The sequence below is a fragment of the Scleropages formosus genome, chromosome 3 (genome assembly GCF_900964775.1).
Source record: "Scleropages formosus chromosome 3, fSclFor1.1, whole genome shotgun sequence".
NCBI classification, from domain to species: Eukaryota; Metazoa; Chordata; class Actinopteri; order Osteoglossiformes; family Osteoglossidae; genus Scleropages; species Scleropages formosus.
The window spans coordinates 13,733,907-13,748,876 of record NC_041808.1 but is presented as its reverse complement, the minus strand read 5'-3'; the positions used below and the strand labels follow the sequence as shown (position 1 = coordinate 13,748,876).

Genomic DNA, 14,970 nt, shown 5'->3' with positions numbered 1-14,970 from the left:
TGCAACCAAAGAAAAAACTTCAAGCAATATTTGTACGCAATATTCTCATGAGTGTTCATATTATAAAATACTTTTTATATTATTAGAGCTATGGGGTGGAAAACTAGGATAAACTACAAGCACACAATTCAATTTACATGTACACAACTTTGAGATACAATCATGTCAGGAGATATAATTTGTGAGAAGAAATATATAATGCTTAAAAATATGAAGAAATAAGTAAAAGGAATGGCTAAGATGGATATAAATGACATGATCTGAGAAATCTTACCCTTTGCTTGAACCCTGTAATGAAAGATTGTGCAAACGTGGCTGTCTTTTCCACTTTGGAAATGTTAACCCTTACAAGCCGGCATATCCATGCTAGCAAATTCAAGAACTACTCCAATTACCAAAGCCCTAATTTTGTGTACTCAAATATACATATGCTTCCAATACTCCGTGTACTGACAAAGACAAAACACCTAAGGCAATAAGCTGGTTTTTCCAAGAACAAAGTAAGGATTTGCTTTAAACTCCTCCAACCTAATAATCAGCTGCAAAATCAACTTTATGGTTCTGCATTTTCTATTTCCTAGAATTAAAACCATAAAACCAAGTCGGCCATAAAATTCGTATAACTAATTTATGATATCTCGCTGGATATTTAAAGGAGTAAGGGACAAATTTTGAACTTTGAGTTGTCACCCCCATATCAGGAGGTTTGTTTTGGGATAACACAGATTTTCGTCACCTGGGAGTGGTTTTCGTAGGTTTTCACCGCTCTTAAACGATACACGATTTAATCCCAAGTCTGTACTATTGCTCTACTCGATCCCATTAGCTTCTGAGGAAGCTAAAAAAGAAATATGTAGGACAATCAAACTGCAACTTTAATAAATATATTTGAATAGTTCTTATTAAAACATGAGCAAAAGCTGTCCAGTAGTTTGCAAGAAGACTGAAAGCAGCGATCATGTTGTTACCCAGTGCCATCAACTTCACAGTTTCATTTTGTTCTTCTCCTTTAGTCACTGTCACAAAAAAATTCACCTGATTATAAAACAAAATTAGCACCTCAATTCATACTGGTTATTACTACTGAAGTTCCATGTCTCTTACTTGCACCGTTCCAGAAACAGCAGTCTCACAGTTGGGGTTTATTAATACACAAGTAGCACTACTATTTCAATACACACAACTTTTTCCTATCTATAGAAGTTGGATCCTTGAAGTCCAATCAACCATAGGACACCAATGCATCCTGAGGTCTTAAAGGAGAGCCCCCCCCAACTGAGTCCCCTTAAAGTGTCCCCTTCCTCTGAGTCCTTTAAGCTAAGCTGCTAACATGAACCACTGCAATGCTATTAAAATGTTTTAAAGGTAGGAAAAAAAATGCAGACAGCTGTTCATTCTTGTGTTCTATTTCTCAAGAGTACCAGGCTTTGAGATGCAATGAGCGTATGAAAGCCTTGTACTGGAACTTTATTTTTAAAAGATAGGGTAAATAAAGACAGGAAGGGTCCGTGCGTTTCCCTGCGGTGACAGCGCTTTGTCTCAGAAGCGACAGGCCGATTTCTACCCCGAAGGTCTTCGACACGACTCCTCCGGGGTCCCACTTATTTGAGAATCTTGTGGTAAGGGTAGAGGTTCAGCGAGGAGGTGAAGGCGCGGATGTCTGCGATCACCACGGCAGAGGCCAGCGTGGACGTGGCAGGCAGGAAGGTGAGCTTGGACACCTCGCCGTACGAAGAGGTCTTCTGTCCCCCGTCATCACCGCCTACCCCTGGGGAGCAGGAATCTTCAGGTGGGTCGTTCTCAGCCTCTCCAAATCCTACCACCTGTGAGATGCAGAATCAGTGGAGGTCACAAAACACCACATCAGTGTAACCATTACTTACAGCAGTGTATATATAGTTACCGAAGTGTGAAATTTTTCAGCAGACCTGACGTAAAAAACACATTTTTGGGGCTAGAGGGTAGCACGGTGACTAGAGCTGTTGCCTTATACTCAGAGGACCCAAGCTTGAATCCCTGCTTCTGCTGCAGTGCTTTTGTGCAAAGAACTTCTCTAAATTGCTGGAGCAAAAATCAGGGAGCTGTATAAATGGGTGAATTAGTGTACAAACCTAACCTTGTAAGTTTCTTTGGGAAAAAGCATCAGCTAAAGGGATAAATAACATTGTCCTTTTGCACCAGACTGACTATCACAAAGGGAGTTTAAAACTTACATGGACACTGAGCTTCTTGCCGGTTTGACCTCTGTGCTCCATAAAGCAAGAGACCAGCTCTGCTTTGGTCATCTGCTTCAGTGCATCAATCTGTTGCCGAATCACAGAAAGTTGTTACTCATACATCCAAAAAACAACACACATGCATTATGTGAAGAACAGACCTCAAAGGAATGTCTACAGCATGAGCCAGTGGTAAAATATTTATCACATGCACGATTCTCAGCTTTTGCTGTAGGCATCTCACCTCTTTGCCGAGTCTGTCAAACACGTACTGCTGACTGAGAACCTCGAACCAGTTCCTGTCCACCTCCTCGCCAAGATGCGTGTCCTCACACTCCTTGAGCTTGATCAGAGCCGTCACCTGTGTCTTAAAAGCGTCGTCCGAGAGACTGGCCATCTTCTCCCCAAAACTGTCCAGGAACTCTTCAATTTTTGTCTCCACAAGTTCAGTGCTGTTGGTGAGAAAAGAAATCAAACGTTTTCTAGAAGCAGTGTAAGATCTATAAGCTGCAAATGTTTCCAGGAATGATAACGGTAGGGGGCTGCCACAAACCCAAACACGTTCAACCTTAGATGCTGGAATCTCGGGTGCAACATCTTGTCATTATTGTTCGTTATTAATCTCAAACATTTCCAGGAGTGAACAAAAAGCTACTAAAGAAGCTTTCTCTGCGTTTCACGGTGAAGCAACTAACGCCGGTGCCTCACAGCACCTGGGTTGTGGGTTCCAATCCGGTTGAGTCTGCGTGGAGTTTACATGTTCACCCTGTGCTCATATGGGTTTTCTCCAGGTGCTCTCGTTTCCTTGCGCAGTTCAAAAATATGTTTCAGGTGGATTGGTGACCATAGATTCCGTCACGTGTGCGAGTTTTAGCAAATAAGTACGTTACACAGCTGTGCTGTGAAAATGGGTGAAACGATTGTAGGGAGTTTAGTGTTGCGCATCTACCCTTGTAAACTGGGAAGTTAATTATAAGTCGTCAATTATAACTTGACGTTACTTTGGAGAAAAATTTCTGCTCATTGAATAACTGTATTAAAAACCTTGATTATCTGTGAAACACCGGGAGTAAGAAATGCTGGGCAGTGTTGCAATGGAATCCTTAGTGCAAGAAGTAAATGACCTTGCTGCTTTTTAATGCTTGAGTCCAAGTCTGACTCCTGGTTCTTAATCTGAGCACGAATCACCCTTGGCTGTGTTTAACTAAGGGGAGACCCTGTGTCTAAGTGACCAAGCTGGCTGCGGGTGTTTACATAGAACTTCCAGAAATGAAAAACAAGACTGACTCACTTGAACTTTGTGGCCTGTGTCTCCACAGTGACAGAAAATCCCAGAATGCCTGAGGTGTTTCTGCAGGTTGGGTAGACATGATACCTAACGGTGGGGAGGGGGGGGGTTATCACCCAGATCAGAAAAGTAATCTAAACACATACACTGAACACAGCACAAAAAAATGGATTTACAGAGCCTTGACTTCACGCATGTTGCATACTGACATATTTAACAAAAGTTCAAGGGAGGTATTGTTGAACCCACCCTAGCGTCTCCTTGGTTCTCAGGAAATCAAAGCAGGGCTCCTCCATGTGCATCTATTACAAAGCAGGTGATTGGGATTATTCAGTAGTCACACAGCCAGAGCTCACTCGAAACACACTTTCTGAGCAGAACCAATCTGCCGAACAAGCAACATCTGGCATAAGTTCCTGGGAAGTAAACGTGCAACTTTTGTCAGCAACAGCTCTTATTTAAGCATCATGCCACCTGCTGGTTTATGTACCTTTTCTAGGAAGTTAAAGTAGTACTGTGCCCTGCAGTGTGTGCGTAATATATCACACTCACCACAAGGAGCTCCATGAGCGCGTGCTCCCGCAAACTTCTGGGCCCAGACTGCAGCGGAGAGAGACAACAAACACAATGGAGCGGGTCACAGGACAGCAAAATCACAACTGTTCACGTTAAAAAACGGATGCAAGGCATCACTGAGGACCCGAACTGCTCTTCTGTACAGTCATTTTTACTTCTTTTTTTTGTTGTTATATGCTAGTTCATATATTAAATTTCTAGTACGCTAAAAAACTTTGTCTGCCATCTAAACACCCCTTGGTTAACAGCAAAACAGCTCAAGTAAAACTGATCCAAACACACAGAAATCTGTACAACAAAAAAATGAATGGCAATCAACATGTGACAGACACCTGGTAGTAAACTGTGACCTCCGAGTTCGCATCTCCTTTGTTAAGAGACTTCACTTTGCAGAGGTGGTGTTTCTCAGGAAGCTCCACCACCCGGAAGAGGACAGGGACCTCTACTGACAGACGCTTGAACTGCAGCTTGCTGAGAAATTTTAAGGCAACAGGGTTGATGGGCAGAACAAACTCACACTTTGACTGATGTCAGTGCGCAGTGTACTGTAAAATTATAAAACAAAAGGAGAAAACTTGATAATGCCTATTGCGTAGGATAGTTCGTCAGCAATCAAACAGCAATACATCAAATTACCAGGTTGTGAGAACCAGTTCTGATTCTAAAATATAATATTCTGAATAAAAGACAAATAAAGGTCCAAGTTTTAGGGGAAAAAAGGGGCTTACTCTATAATATACTGAAGAAACTCCATGGATTCCTGTAAGGGGAAAAAGAGTAGAAAGCTTTAGGTTCACTCTCGATCTAGCTACTCCATAAACTTGCAAACCACTATCAGGTTTTAAAAAAATAAAAAAAAAAAAAGTACTCCGCTAATTCCATATGCAGCTACTTGTGCAATGTATGCTGGTTTAAGTGTCTTCAACTATATCCTTCAGTCTGTTTGAGAAATGCAATTTTATTTTCTCCGTACATGTACAGCACTTTGGAGAAAAGCATGTGCCAAATCAATAAATGTAAACTCTGGGAGGGAGGGGAGGAGAGGAGGGGGGGGAAGTGAGGCACGTGTTGTACAAGTGAACACGGACAAGGTGTATCCGTGCAGTATGAGGCAGGGTGCTTACGGAGCTGATGAAATTGCCCTGCACCAGTCCCTCTGCATAGAGCTCAGACTTGAAGCTCTGGACAAAGTCCATCAGGTCAGCCACACTGAGACCCTTCATGATGGCCTGGTACTTCTGGACAATTGACCAGCGCGCATGCTCAAGGATAAGTAGCCGCAGGTCTCTGGGGGGGCGGACAGAGGGTGTTACATTAAAAACGCAACACCCAGATACAACACCACCTTATTAGTTTTGACACTAATGTAAATTGAACAGCTGCAAGATTAACATTTGAGTTGGGATTTTGCAATATTTAGACAGCAAAGAATCTCACTGCGATTTCAGTTATGTGCGATTCTCAAGAATCACAAACACTAAAATGCCATCCTGGGATTTTAAAGCACAACCTTCACCACGATGGACTGCTGCCCAAGTCCAAAAGGACATACATATAGATAACCAATGCATGGCTGCTACTCACTTCCCCAGTTTGTCAGGCTTAATAAGGATGTTGAAATAAGTCTTTTTCAGCTGCTCAGAGAACATTGCGAAGACATCCGGTGCTGCCGTGAAGTTGGCCAGGTAGTCCACGATCAGGTTCAGCAGCAGCTGGGTCGGAGAAGAGCACATGGTAGCGGTGGCGAGGTCTCAGCAAGTGCGGCTGTTCTGCAGGTGCCTGCGTCACAGGTCACTCACCGGGAGCTTATGGTTGAAGCCCTTGACCTTGATAACCAGGCCGTGCTCCCCAGCCACAAGCTTGTACTCCAGCTGGGCCACGTCGGCCTCGTAGGCGGGCTCTGCCAAGTTGTGGGCCAGGATGTTCACGAAGATGTCAAAGAGCACCAGGCTGAGGAAAGAGCACCGCAGACGCAACACTGAAGAGTATCACTGCACAGGGAATGTCAAAAGCACTATTAGTCTGTGCCTGGAACAGAAGGTTATGAAAGAGATTTTGGCTTTCGGTTCTTTTTGTTTGTCTTTACTTACTTCTCAGGGGACTTTTGGATCATAGGGGAAATGAGATTGAAGCGGACATAAGCTGCAAGATGGCAAAATAAATATTTTAGGAATGGGGAGACAATAAGAAAATAAAATAAAATAAATAAATAAATAAATAAATAGCACCACCACAAAGCGAAGACAAAACCTATAGAAAGAGAGAGAGACCTTTGGGTATCTTGAATTTGGTGTCCTTCTTGAACCACAGGCAACCTTTCTCATTGTTAACAATCCTGACAGGGAATTCAGTGTCAGGACAATCAGGTGTTTTGAGAGTGAAATCCGTTGCTGGAATCAAGAAGAAAAACAACAGAGAAGGAACCAAGGAACTTGTTCAGTTATGGAGGTTTTTTCATTATAATACAAACTATAACACTTTCAAAGGTGAATACACCTTTAGGTAACACACAAAACAAAAGAGACAAATGATCACCTATGAATTTGTTTTCAGCTGGAAGGTGAAGGTCTGGATTGAGCTCAAAATCTCCTGCCCATCGATCTCTCCACTCCTGCTCTATATCTGAAGGAAGGGAAGCAAAGAGATGGTTACCAGTTTATTTCGGAAGGTGCAATTTTCTAAAATCAGCATGAGGTCTTCTCGCAACCTAAGCTTTTTTTCTGCTTGACTGCAATGAAGGAAACAATTAAAGGGGCTGACCTTCCACACTGTACTGTGTGCCGAACCACTTCTCCTTCAGCTGACAGTGACCCTCATGTTCGGGTGACAGCAGCAACAGATTGGCCTTATCTGGCACGAGCAGGTTCAGAGCTGCCGAGATCACCTATCACAAAAGAAAGCACGGATTTCTCCCACTCTGCAAGCGCTCTTCTCCAAACACCTCACTGGATACGAGCACCCCCATTTAGGTAGGCTGAAAACACAGTGGATTATTTACAACGGCTAAACGCAGCTGACGCTACCCATGGCATTAGCAGCATGAACTCCAACAAGAGGGTGTACCTCTGGATTATACTCAAACATGAGCTGGTCTCCAGTCAGGAAGTCCTCTTTGGGAAACAGCTGCATGTTCTCACAGATGTCCTCTACGTATTCAATGGGGTCAGTCTGCAGGAGCATATCACATACCTCTTGTATTCAAAGGGACTGCTTACAGATAACCAAAAACTCATCGGATTAGGCTGAAAAGGAAACTAGCAACACGTTGTACATATAACATTACACACTGTAAACTTCTTTATACAGGGTTGGGGGATACAAAGGGCATCTACTGAGTTTTAAACTGACTGTTTAAAGTACGCTCCCCTAAAAGGGTGTCGAATTGAACCCGTACAATACAGTGCATGATATAAGACACAGCAGACACCACAAACATCTTGTTTGGGCAAATTAATCATTTCATATTTAAAAAAACCATTGAACACATATTTACAATCATCACGAAGTTTTAAATGCTGCAAATTAACAAAAACGGTATCTTAAATTGGAGGTCTTGTGGGACATGACCCTACCTGTGTAAAACGGATTTGGGGTTACAAACAGCTGCATTTAAATAGGTTTGCACTGTAACTTGGGTTTTGGGGAAATGGTCAGATCATCTTTTCCACTACATTAGAATAACTATTGATTACCTGCTCCTGATAGTGAAATTCATTAGCTTCAATCTTTTGGATTTCCTCATATATTCTACACACAAAAAAAATGGACACAGAGAAAGTAGTTATTGTGTGGGCACAGAACAGCAAGAAGCAAGACTGTAGAATCAATAACAAGGAACATAAAGGTCCAGAGACCCACCTTTGCTGGGGTCCGAGAGTTTGAAGCATTTTCAGGTACTGGAACACTAAATGGACCACCTACAGGAGAACACCGCATTAGATGAAGCAATACACTACTAAAGCAAACCAACAGGAAGAATAAAAAAAACATTACAGTAATTCAGAGACTATTTAAGCCCAAGCCCATAAAAAGAACATACGTACATGACTTGAATAAATATGTTAGTACAGAGTAGGTAACCATTTAGTAACCTGGTAGAAGTTCTGGAAGCCCTCATCCGTCAGGGTGATGGAGATGCTGAAGATGGAGTAGGTGGTGTTTTGATCAAAGCCGGTCTCGCTGTTCCCACCAAACAGAGCCAGAGCCCAGCACCTTCAAACGTAAGACAAAAACAAAAATTAACTCGTATTTCACTTATACAAAACTCACAGAACAAAAATAGAACATTATTCATTGAAACATGTCTTTAAGAAACTATTTAGACAGGATCAGCAGGTGCTGTAACGTTTATTGCAGTGTTCTTATGTATCTTTTATTTAAAGATGGTCCAAGAATATATTAAAAGGTACACAAGTTCTTATAAAGATGCTCCTGTCTAATCAAAGACAAATTTGATTTGCACATTGGAAGTTAGCTTCAGACAACCTTCCTGGTGTAGTCTTCTGAAGGGTGTCAAGGAGGACAAGAGAGAGCAACAGTAGCCTCTCTCCACAGAAAGCAGCTATCGGAAGGCAGCCTGAGACACAGCTCGATCCCTGAATACGGTGAGCAGAGGAGTAAACATCACTTACTTCTTCCTGAGCAAGGAGAGGATGCTGCCAGTGCCTTCGTGACCAATCAGCCAGGAAATATAGTGGAGGGGCTTCACCCTGAGACACACACACAGAAATACAGTCAAATGGATGGGCTACTGCTACAGCATAAACATTGATGTCAAACAATCATGGTTTTTCTTTTTTCCAGAAAAAAAAAAAAAACATTTTATATTAAATTATATTAATAAAAGGTGGACACTGCATACTGTTAAGCTTCAGTAACAAAAAGGATCAATCACAAAAACAATGACTGCCATCCATGACAAAACACTGCGTAGATTGTCAGAAATTTCTAGAAGAATATGGTTACGAAGAAGTGGAAGCTCCCTTTAACCATACTCATGTTTCCCTGTACTCTGTGCTCACCTGTAGTACTTCTCCTGTGGAGGCAATGCCCAGGTGATGGTAAGAGCATGCACCTTCCTCACGGGCACCACTGAAAAATACAACACATACTGTGTACACGGCTCTCTGAAACGGTCCCAAAATATCAGCCAAAGCCATTATTAAAAGACAGGACTGATTGATGGAAGGTATAACATTATATTGGAATTAAAATGCAAACACACAAGTCAACTGCAACATTACCAATTTCAATTTTAGGATGTCTACAGTCTCTGTACCCAACACAAATGCACATTAATCCTATATTACATGTGGGCTTCTTTTGATTGTGCAGAATATCTAAAAACATTACTAAAGCCATCACCTGTGGCACGTTAAGTTTTTCCAACAAGCTAAACGGAACAAGGTAGCCGTCTACAAGTTTACCTCTGTAGAGCTTGTTGAAAGCCGGGGTATCGAAAGGGTCTTGCAGATGAGAGAAATCGGGCTTTGGGAGACCACTGAAAGCAAAATAAACAACTCAGGATTTGTCCAGACCCTTATTTTTGCACGGAGGAATACTTAAACCAGATGTGGGATCACATACTTGTTGGGGATCTTGCTGAAGATCTCTCTCACCCACTCCTCCATTGCGTCCAGGCTCTCTGCGGGAATGCCATTAGACACGGATGGGAAAGTGAATCATACAGACATTCAGAGACCTAACCGAAGAACTGAACGCTGCACTTCTTTACCGCTGCTTTGGAAGGTGAAAGAAGCACAGTTCTGAGAACATTTCGAGTGGCTGCTGCACCTTTTGACTGAACAGCCAAGGTCATGTAGTGGGCAGAATAATGCCTTTTCCAGAATTCCCGGAGACGCTCATAGGTGTTGATGTTCTTCTCTCTGGGTTCATGCTTCAGTGTCTGAGCATTACCTAAGAGGACAAAATAACCTCCATGTTTCCCCAGAAAGAACCACTCATGCACACGAAAACCACCCTGCTTTCTTTTGCTACTAAACCTGAGAAGTTGCCAAATGACGAAAGAACAAATAAACATCACCGAGCCAGAGAATCTAAGACAAATTAATGAACGTATCGATTTCAGAGAAACCTGTCAATCGATAAACTTCCATCACAAAACAAAATACAAGAAACCCAACCACAATGCTTTCAATATCTCACCCCAGCAGAACTTTCCCATAGGGTGAGTGGCCTTTGCCAGGCTACCAAAAAGCATTTCCTTGCGGTGAGAGTCCGAGGGTTTGGCCAACTGGTACTCTGTGACATGGAGACAAAACGATGACAACGACCGCGAGACAGGAAGACAGAGAAAGCAGAGACGTGTAAACAATTCCCCGTTCCTCCCTCACCACTGTCCACAGCCTCCACCTCCCTGTCAATGGCATCTTTGATCATCAGAGGGCAGATGAAGAACTGTGCCCACCTGCGGACAAAAGGAGCACGTTGGCCTGCAACCAAGTCTCAACATCTGTAATCATTTGTGAGAGAAGCTCAGAAAAACTACAACTCTTCAGGTTTTTCCAAGAGCCCCTAAATATTTGCACCCACCCATCATAAATAACTGCTTGTCCAATTCAGTGCCACAGGGGTCCAGGGCCTATCCCGGAGGCACAGGATGCGAGGCAGGGCATGTCGGGCCATCACACACTCTTTTGCTCACACACCAAAATGAAGTTTATGTAAAATCTTTAACCTAAATCAGCTTACAAGATCAAAAGCTGAATAACTTCAAGGGTGTAAATCAAAGGCCCAGGGAGGCACCCACCTGTCCAGGGCTTCTCTGAAGTGCTTCCTCTGCACATCGAACTGGAAGATGGTCCTCTCGCAGTCTGTGGAGGCATTATCACTGCCTCCGTGTTTCTTAAGGAAGGCATCGAAACCATTCTCTGCTGGGTACTTCTCACTGCCCATGAAGACCACTAAGAGAAGCGACAACAGATTTCATACACAGAGCATTTCCGTTGATCAGCGAAAGAATGCGATCATTTCTTGAGGAATTCAGAGGGACAGTCGGTGGAGAGAAAAATGTTACAACTCAAAAATGGCCTTTCGACTGCAGATTGCACGCTCCAGGGTGATGCCTTTACACTCTTTGTCATTTGATGTTTACTGTAACGCTCCGCATTTACTTGACTTTCATACCTTCATCGCTTTACACTTGCTTCCCACGTGAGGAAGGTGAGACTTACTGTGTTCAAGAAAATGTGCCAAGCCTGGCAGGTCATCAGGGTCACTGAAGCTCCCAACTCCAATACACAGAGCAGCTGCAGACTACAAAAGGCAGAATACAGCAAAGATGAGACATCTGACACGCTGTTACGATGCCAAAGACCGAGGAATACCTACATCTAATACCTCTCAGCATACCACTGCAATGGATGCACATGAAGTTGAGCTATAGAGACTGAAATGGTTCATACCAGCTGATCCTTTCATTAAGAATTCTGTTAAGCAGACATATAAAGAAGTCCTTGTCTCGAGAAATCAGCCCCCCCCCCCCCCCCCCCCATTTTCTCTGTTTTTAATTTTTTTCAGTTTAACAGCTAACTGCCAAGTAATGAACTATACAAGCTCAAGTAGTAAATTTACCTGCTTCTCAGAGCATGCTTTTTTCTTTCGTCCTTCGCTGTTCTCATCTAGCTCTTCAAAGTCACTGTCCTGCTCTTCCTCTCCCTCCTCCGACTCCTCCTCCGTCCCCTCGCCAGAGTCCCCTTCTTCCTCCTCCTCCTCCCCACTCTCTCCCTCCTCTCCCTCGCTCTCGTCCCCTTCCGAGTCGTCTTCCTCGGAGGCGGGGTTTCCGTCTGCACCGCTGAGGTCTGAGATGAGGAGTGTTTTCAGCCCGTTGCTCAGCTCAATGTACCTAGAAGAGAGTCGATGTTCAACCACCGGCAACGAGATGGTCAAGATGCAAGAACTGACTTGTTATACTGACAAACAAAAGTTTGACAGGCCCAAAACCTGAAGAACTGCAGCAATTCATTTTTAAAACAAACACTTACGTTGTTTAAACTAAGAACATAACCAAATTGTACCAACAGTACCAAACTAAGAAGCGCAGTGTGTGAAATTGCCTTGCAGTGTGAAGGTCTCCGGTTTGAAATCGACTCCTGCTGTACCTCCCTTGGTCAATGCAATTACCCTGAAATGGTGTTAGACTTTTGATGTTAAACCCACGCACAAGAGGCGCAAAGTGAAAAGTGCGAAGGCTCTCAATTCTGGATTTAATGCGGTGGCGTGGTCTCTCGGAACTGCTGAGTCCCCATCACGTTTCATAAGAGTTTCTAAACATATCTTTTTCAGACCCACTTCTACCTTGACTTCTTATCTACTCCATAAACCTTCACTATTGATCTGTTTAAAACTAATAATAAAATTACTCCCTGCTAATTCAATATGCAGCTACATAATGTATGCTGGGAAAAATTGTAGTACTGTACTAAATCACTGCACTATGAAAATGTCTCCATCTGCATCTCCCCGTTAGTGAAACGCACTTCTGTTCTCTCCGGGTTGTATGTTGCTTTGGAGAAAAGTGTCGGGCGAACGAATCAACGTAACTGATACGGCAAGAAAACACGGCTGTATAAATGAGCGAATCGTTGTACGGTTGACAGTACAACCCTAACTCATCCCTGGCAAGTCGGAGAAAAGCACCGCAGCTTATTTAACACGCAAGAAAGTATCAGATGAAATTAGTCTTCACTCGAGCGCATTCACCCACGAAACAAGAAGCACAGACAGTTTTACGTTACAAACCTTCCCGTTTACGAACGGCATCGCTAACAATCGGGCGTCAAAGAAAGCAGCGGTGTCCCGTAAAAGGTCCCCCCCCTGCAGCCTACGGGTTCTGGGTTCAAACCCCACTTGAACAAAGGTGTCAGCTAACGAAAGATGAATAATGACGGTGGACCAGTGGGCAGTGTGGGTCCATCTCCAGGGTAACGGGTTCCGATCAGGCTCTGTGTGGAGTTCGCATGTATCCGTGTCCATGTCGCTTTGCTTTCCACCCCCATTCGCGGTGCGTTTCGAGCCAACCAGCGCTTAGTCAGCGTGTGCGGGTTTCACCGAGCGAGCGCGTTCGGTTGTCCTGCGATGGCCTGGCATCCTGTTCACAGCACGCCCTCCCTGCCTCTGGGATAGGCTCAGGACCACCGCGACCCTGCACCGGAGAGGCGCTTACTGAATACCAGCAGGTGACATGTGACACGAGGAGGAGAGGGGCTTCCTCCACCGGGCTCACTCGCCGTCCTCGGGGATGCGTGACATTACCTGTACTGTTTGGGGTCACTGGGGGACTTGACTATGAGGCCGTCCCCCTGGTTGTCTCCAGCGCCCACAGCCGATGCGCCCTGTTCCCTGGGCTCCCCCTGTGGCGGAAGCGGCGGCGGCGGAGGCTCCACACCGCCCTGCTGACCGGGACCACACGCCGCAGTCTTGGCCTTGTTCGTCTGGGGCATCTTTCTTGGCGCGGCAACGCACGTGTGAGGGGCACGAGGAGGAGGAGCGGGGGGGCGGCGCGCGGCACTGAGGGACAGCAGGTGACACCTGAGCGCCCTTTTCCCCAGAGGTAGGAGAAGAAGGAGGTCGCGCGCGAGCGATGATGCTGCTGATGCTGCTGCGAGCGCGGCGGCGATGATGATGATGATGATGATGATGATGATGACTAAGCAGGACACCCCAAACACCCGACCCGGCCGAGAGAGCCAAAACGCAATCCTTACAGCGAGCGAGCCGCGACAAACCAACAGGCAACACGGCTAATGAGTGAATCCAAGCGACACTAATTAATGTGACCAATTAATTCAAATGACAACCGCTGTCTTCTTCGTCTACCATCATCATCATCATCATCATCACCACCACCATGGCATCAGCTCAGCTTTGACTTGTGTTCCAACACTTACACCTGTTATGTTGGTCTCAAAGTAAAGCCACACCACTACGATCGTAAATAAACAACCGTTACAATGAAATCATCGCACGATCGTAAATAATGTTTAACAAAGTTCTACGAACAGCTGCGCTTGTCCGGTAAACACACGCTTGTCATACCTCTCCGTTGATGATAAGTCAACCCAAATTATCGCTGCTATGGTAATCCTGCAAGAACAATTGATAGGATTGGACGAAAATGATTACTGAGAAGCAAAGAGCATTTTCATTGGCTACGTCGGGTAGCGCGGCCGCGTCGTAACTGGGCGAGGTTGAGGAAGTGAGACTGAAAGTTTGGTTGAGCTGCACGAAAGCATGTGGGTCTTTAGGGTGCTTCTAATAACAGAAGTAGGAGCTGCGCACACCGTGGAGTGGAGAAATTTTGATGAAGAGACAGACAATAAACAAAAAATAAATGAAGAAATTCAGGGTACCTGGGTCTGATGACACAGTGTGAAATTATGTTTTCGTTCATTTTTCTTTTTTGACATGATGATGTGCCGGCGATGTCTCGCAGCAGAGTCACATGTACTTTATTAAATTATTAGAAAATAATTTTTGTTTCATTTGGCCTACAATCAAAATCATTTTCTTGTGAGTCTATAATCAGCAGATCATATCAGGCTGACCCACATGAGATTCCAGATCTCTGTTCTTATGTTTTGAGCCCTGCAATGATGATCAGATCTTCATGACAAAAGTGCTGCTGAGTTCAATCTGTACAGTACTATGTACTTATTAATTTCCTCATTATTCTACACTGTATGTATGTTATATTCTGCTGCAACCTACAGCAATTTCCCTTTGGGTTTAATAAGGCATTCATTCATTCATTCATTCATTCAATTTTGGGTGCATACACGTCTTCTCCAGTCTCCCTTAAAGAAGGTGACATAAATATTGTCACCTCTTCAACCAGCTTTACACTTTTAAGATTATGAATAGAGTGATGTC

At 44.1% G+C, this 14,970-nt stretch overlaps 1 protein-coding gene across 2 annotated transcripts; it reads right to left on the bottom strand.

Annotated features, from left to right (window-relative positions):
• Positions 1–868: 868 nt before the first annotated feature.
• On the bottom strand, positions 869–14,165 carry nrd1a (nardilysin a (N-arginine dibasic convertase)). Of its 2 annotated transcripts, none has more exons than XM_029250474.1 (31): positions 14,137–14,165; positions 13,354–13,608; positions 11,674–11,944; positions 11,274–11,355; positions 10,850–11,003; positions 10,434–10,507; positions 10,246–10,341; positions 9,874–9,996; positions 9,667–9,724; positions 9,507–9,580; positions 9,102–9,171; positions 8,712–8,789; positions 8,172–8,292; positions 7,939–7,997; positions 7,773–7,827; positions 7,144–7,248; positions 6,841–6,964; positions 6,616–6,702; positions 6,351–6,470; positions 6,171–6,222; positions 5,880–6,030; positions 5,665–5,792; positions 5,205–5,367; positions 4,809–4,840; positions 4,413–4,551; positions 4,057–4,104; positions 3,754–3,806; positions 3,508–3,591; positions 2,461–2,668; positions 2,214–2,303; positions 869–1,823 (listed from the first exon to the last, which is right to left on the bottom strand). In XM_029250474.1, exons 2-31 carry the CDS (start codon positions 13,539–13,541, stop codon positions 1,602–1,604), a joined length of 3,309 nt encoding a protein of 1,102 aa, XP_029106307.1. In that variant the 5' UTR covers positions 13,542–13,608; positions 14,137–14,165; the 3' UTR covers positions 869–1,601. The 2 variants fall into 2 exon arrangements, with proteins under 2 accessions (XP_029106307.1, XP_018609204.2); XM_018753688.2 differs by lacking the exon at positions 14,137–14,165 and adding an exon at positions 13,989–14,130.
• Positions 14,166–14,970: the final 805 nt, after the last annotated feature.

Bases quoted from the DNA above. Each gene is read 5' to 3' on its own strand.
- nrd1a (XM_029250474.1), bottom strand. From the start codon at position 13,541: ATGCCCCAGACGAACAAGGCCAAGACTGCGGCGTGTGGTCCCGGTCAG. The intron at 10,342-10,433 runs GTGAGGGAGGAA...TCCATGTCACAG, and splicing joins GGTGGAGGCTGTGGACAGTG to AGTACCAGTTGGCCAAACCC. The intron at 5,793-5,879 runs GTGAGTGACCTG...TCTCCGACCCAG, and splicing joins GCTTCAACCATAAGCTCCCG to CTGCTGCTGAACCTGATCGT.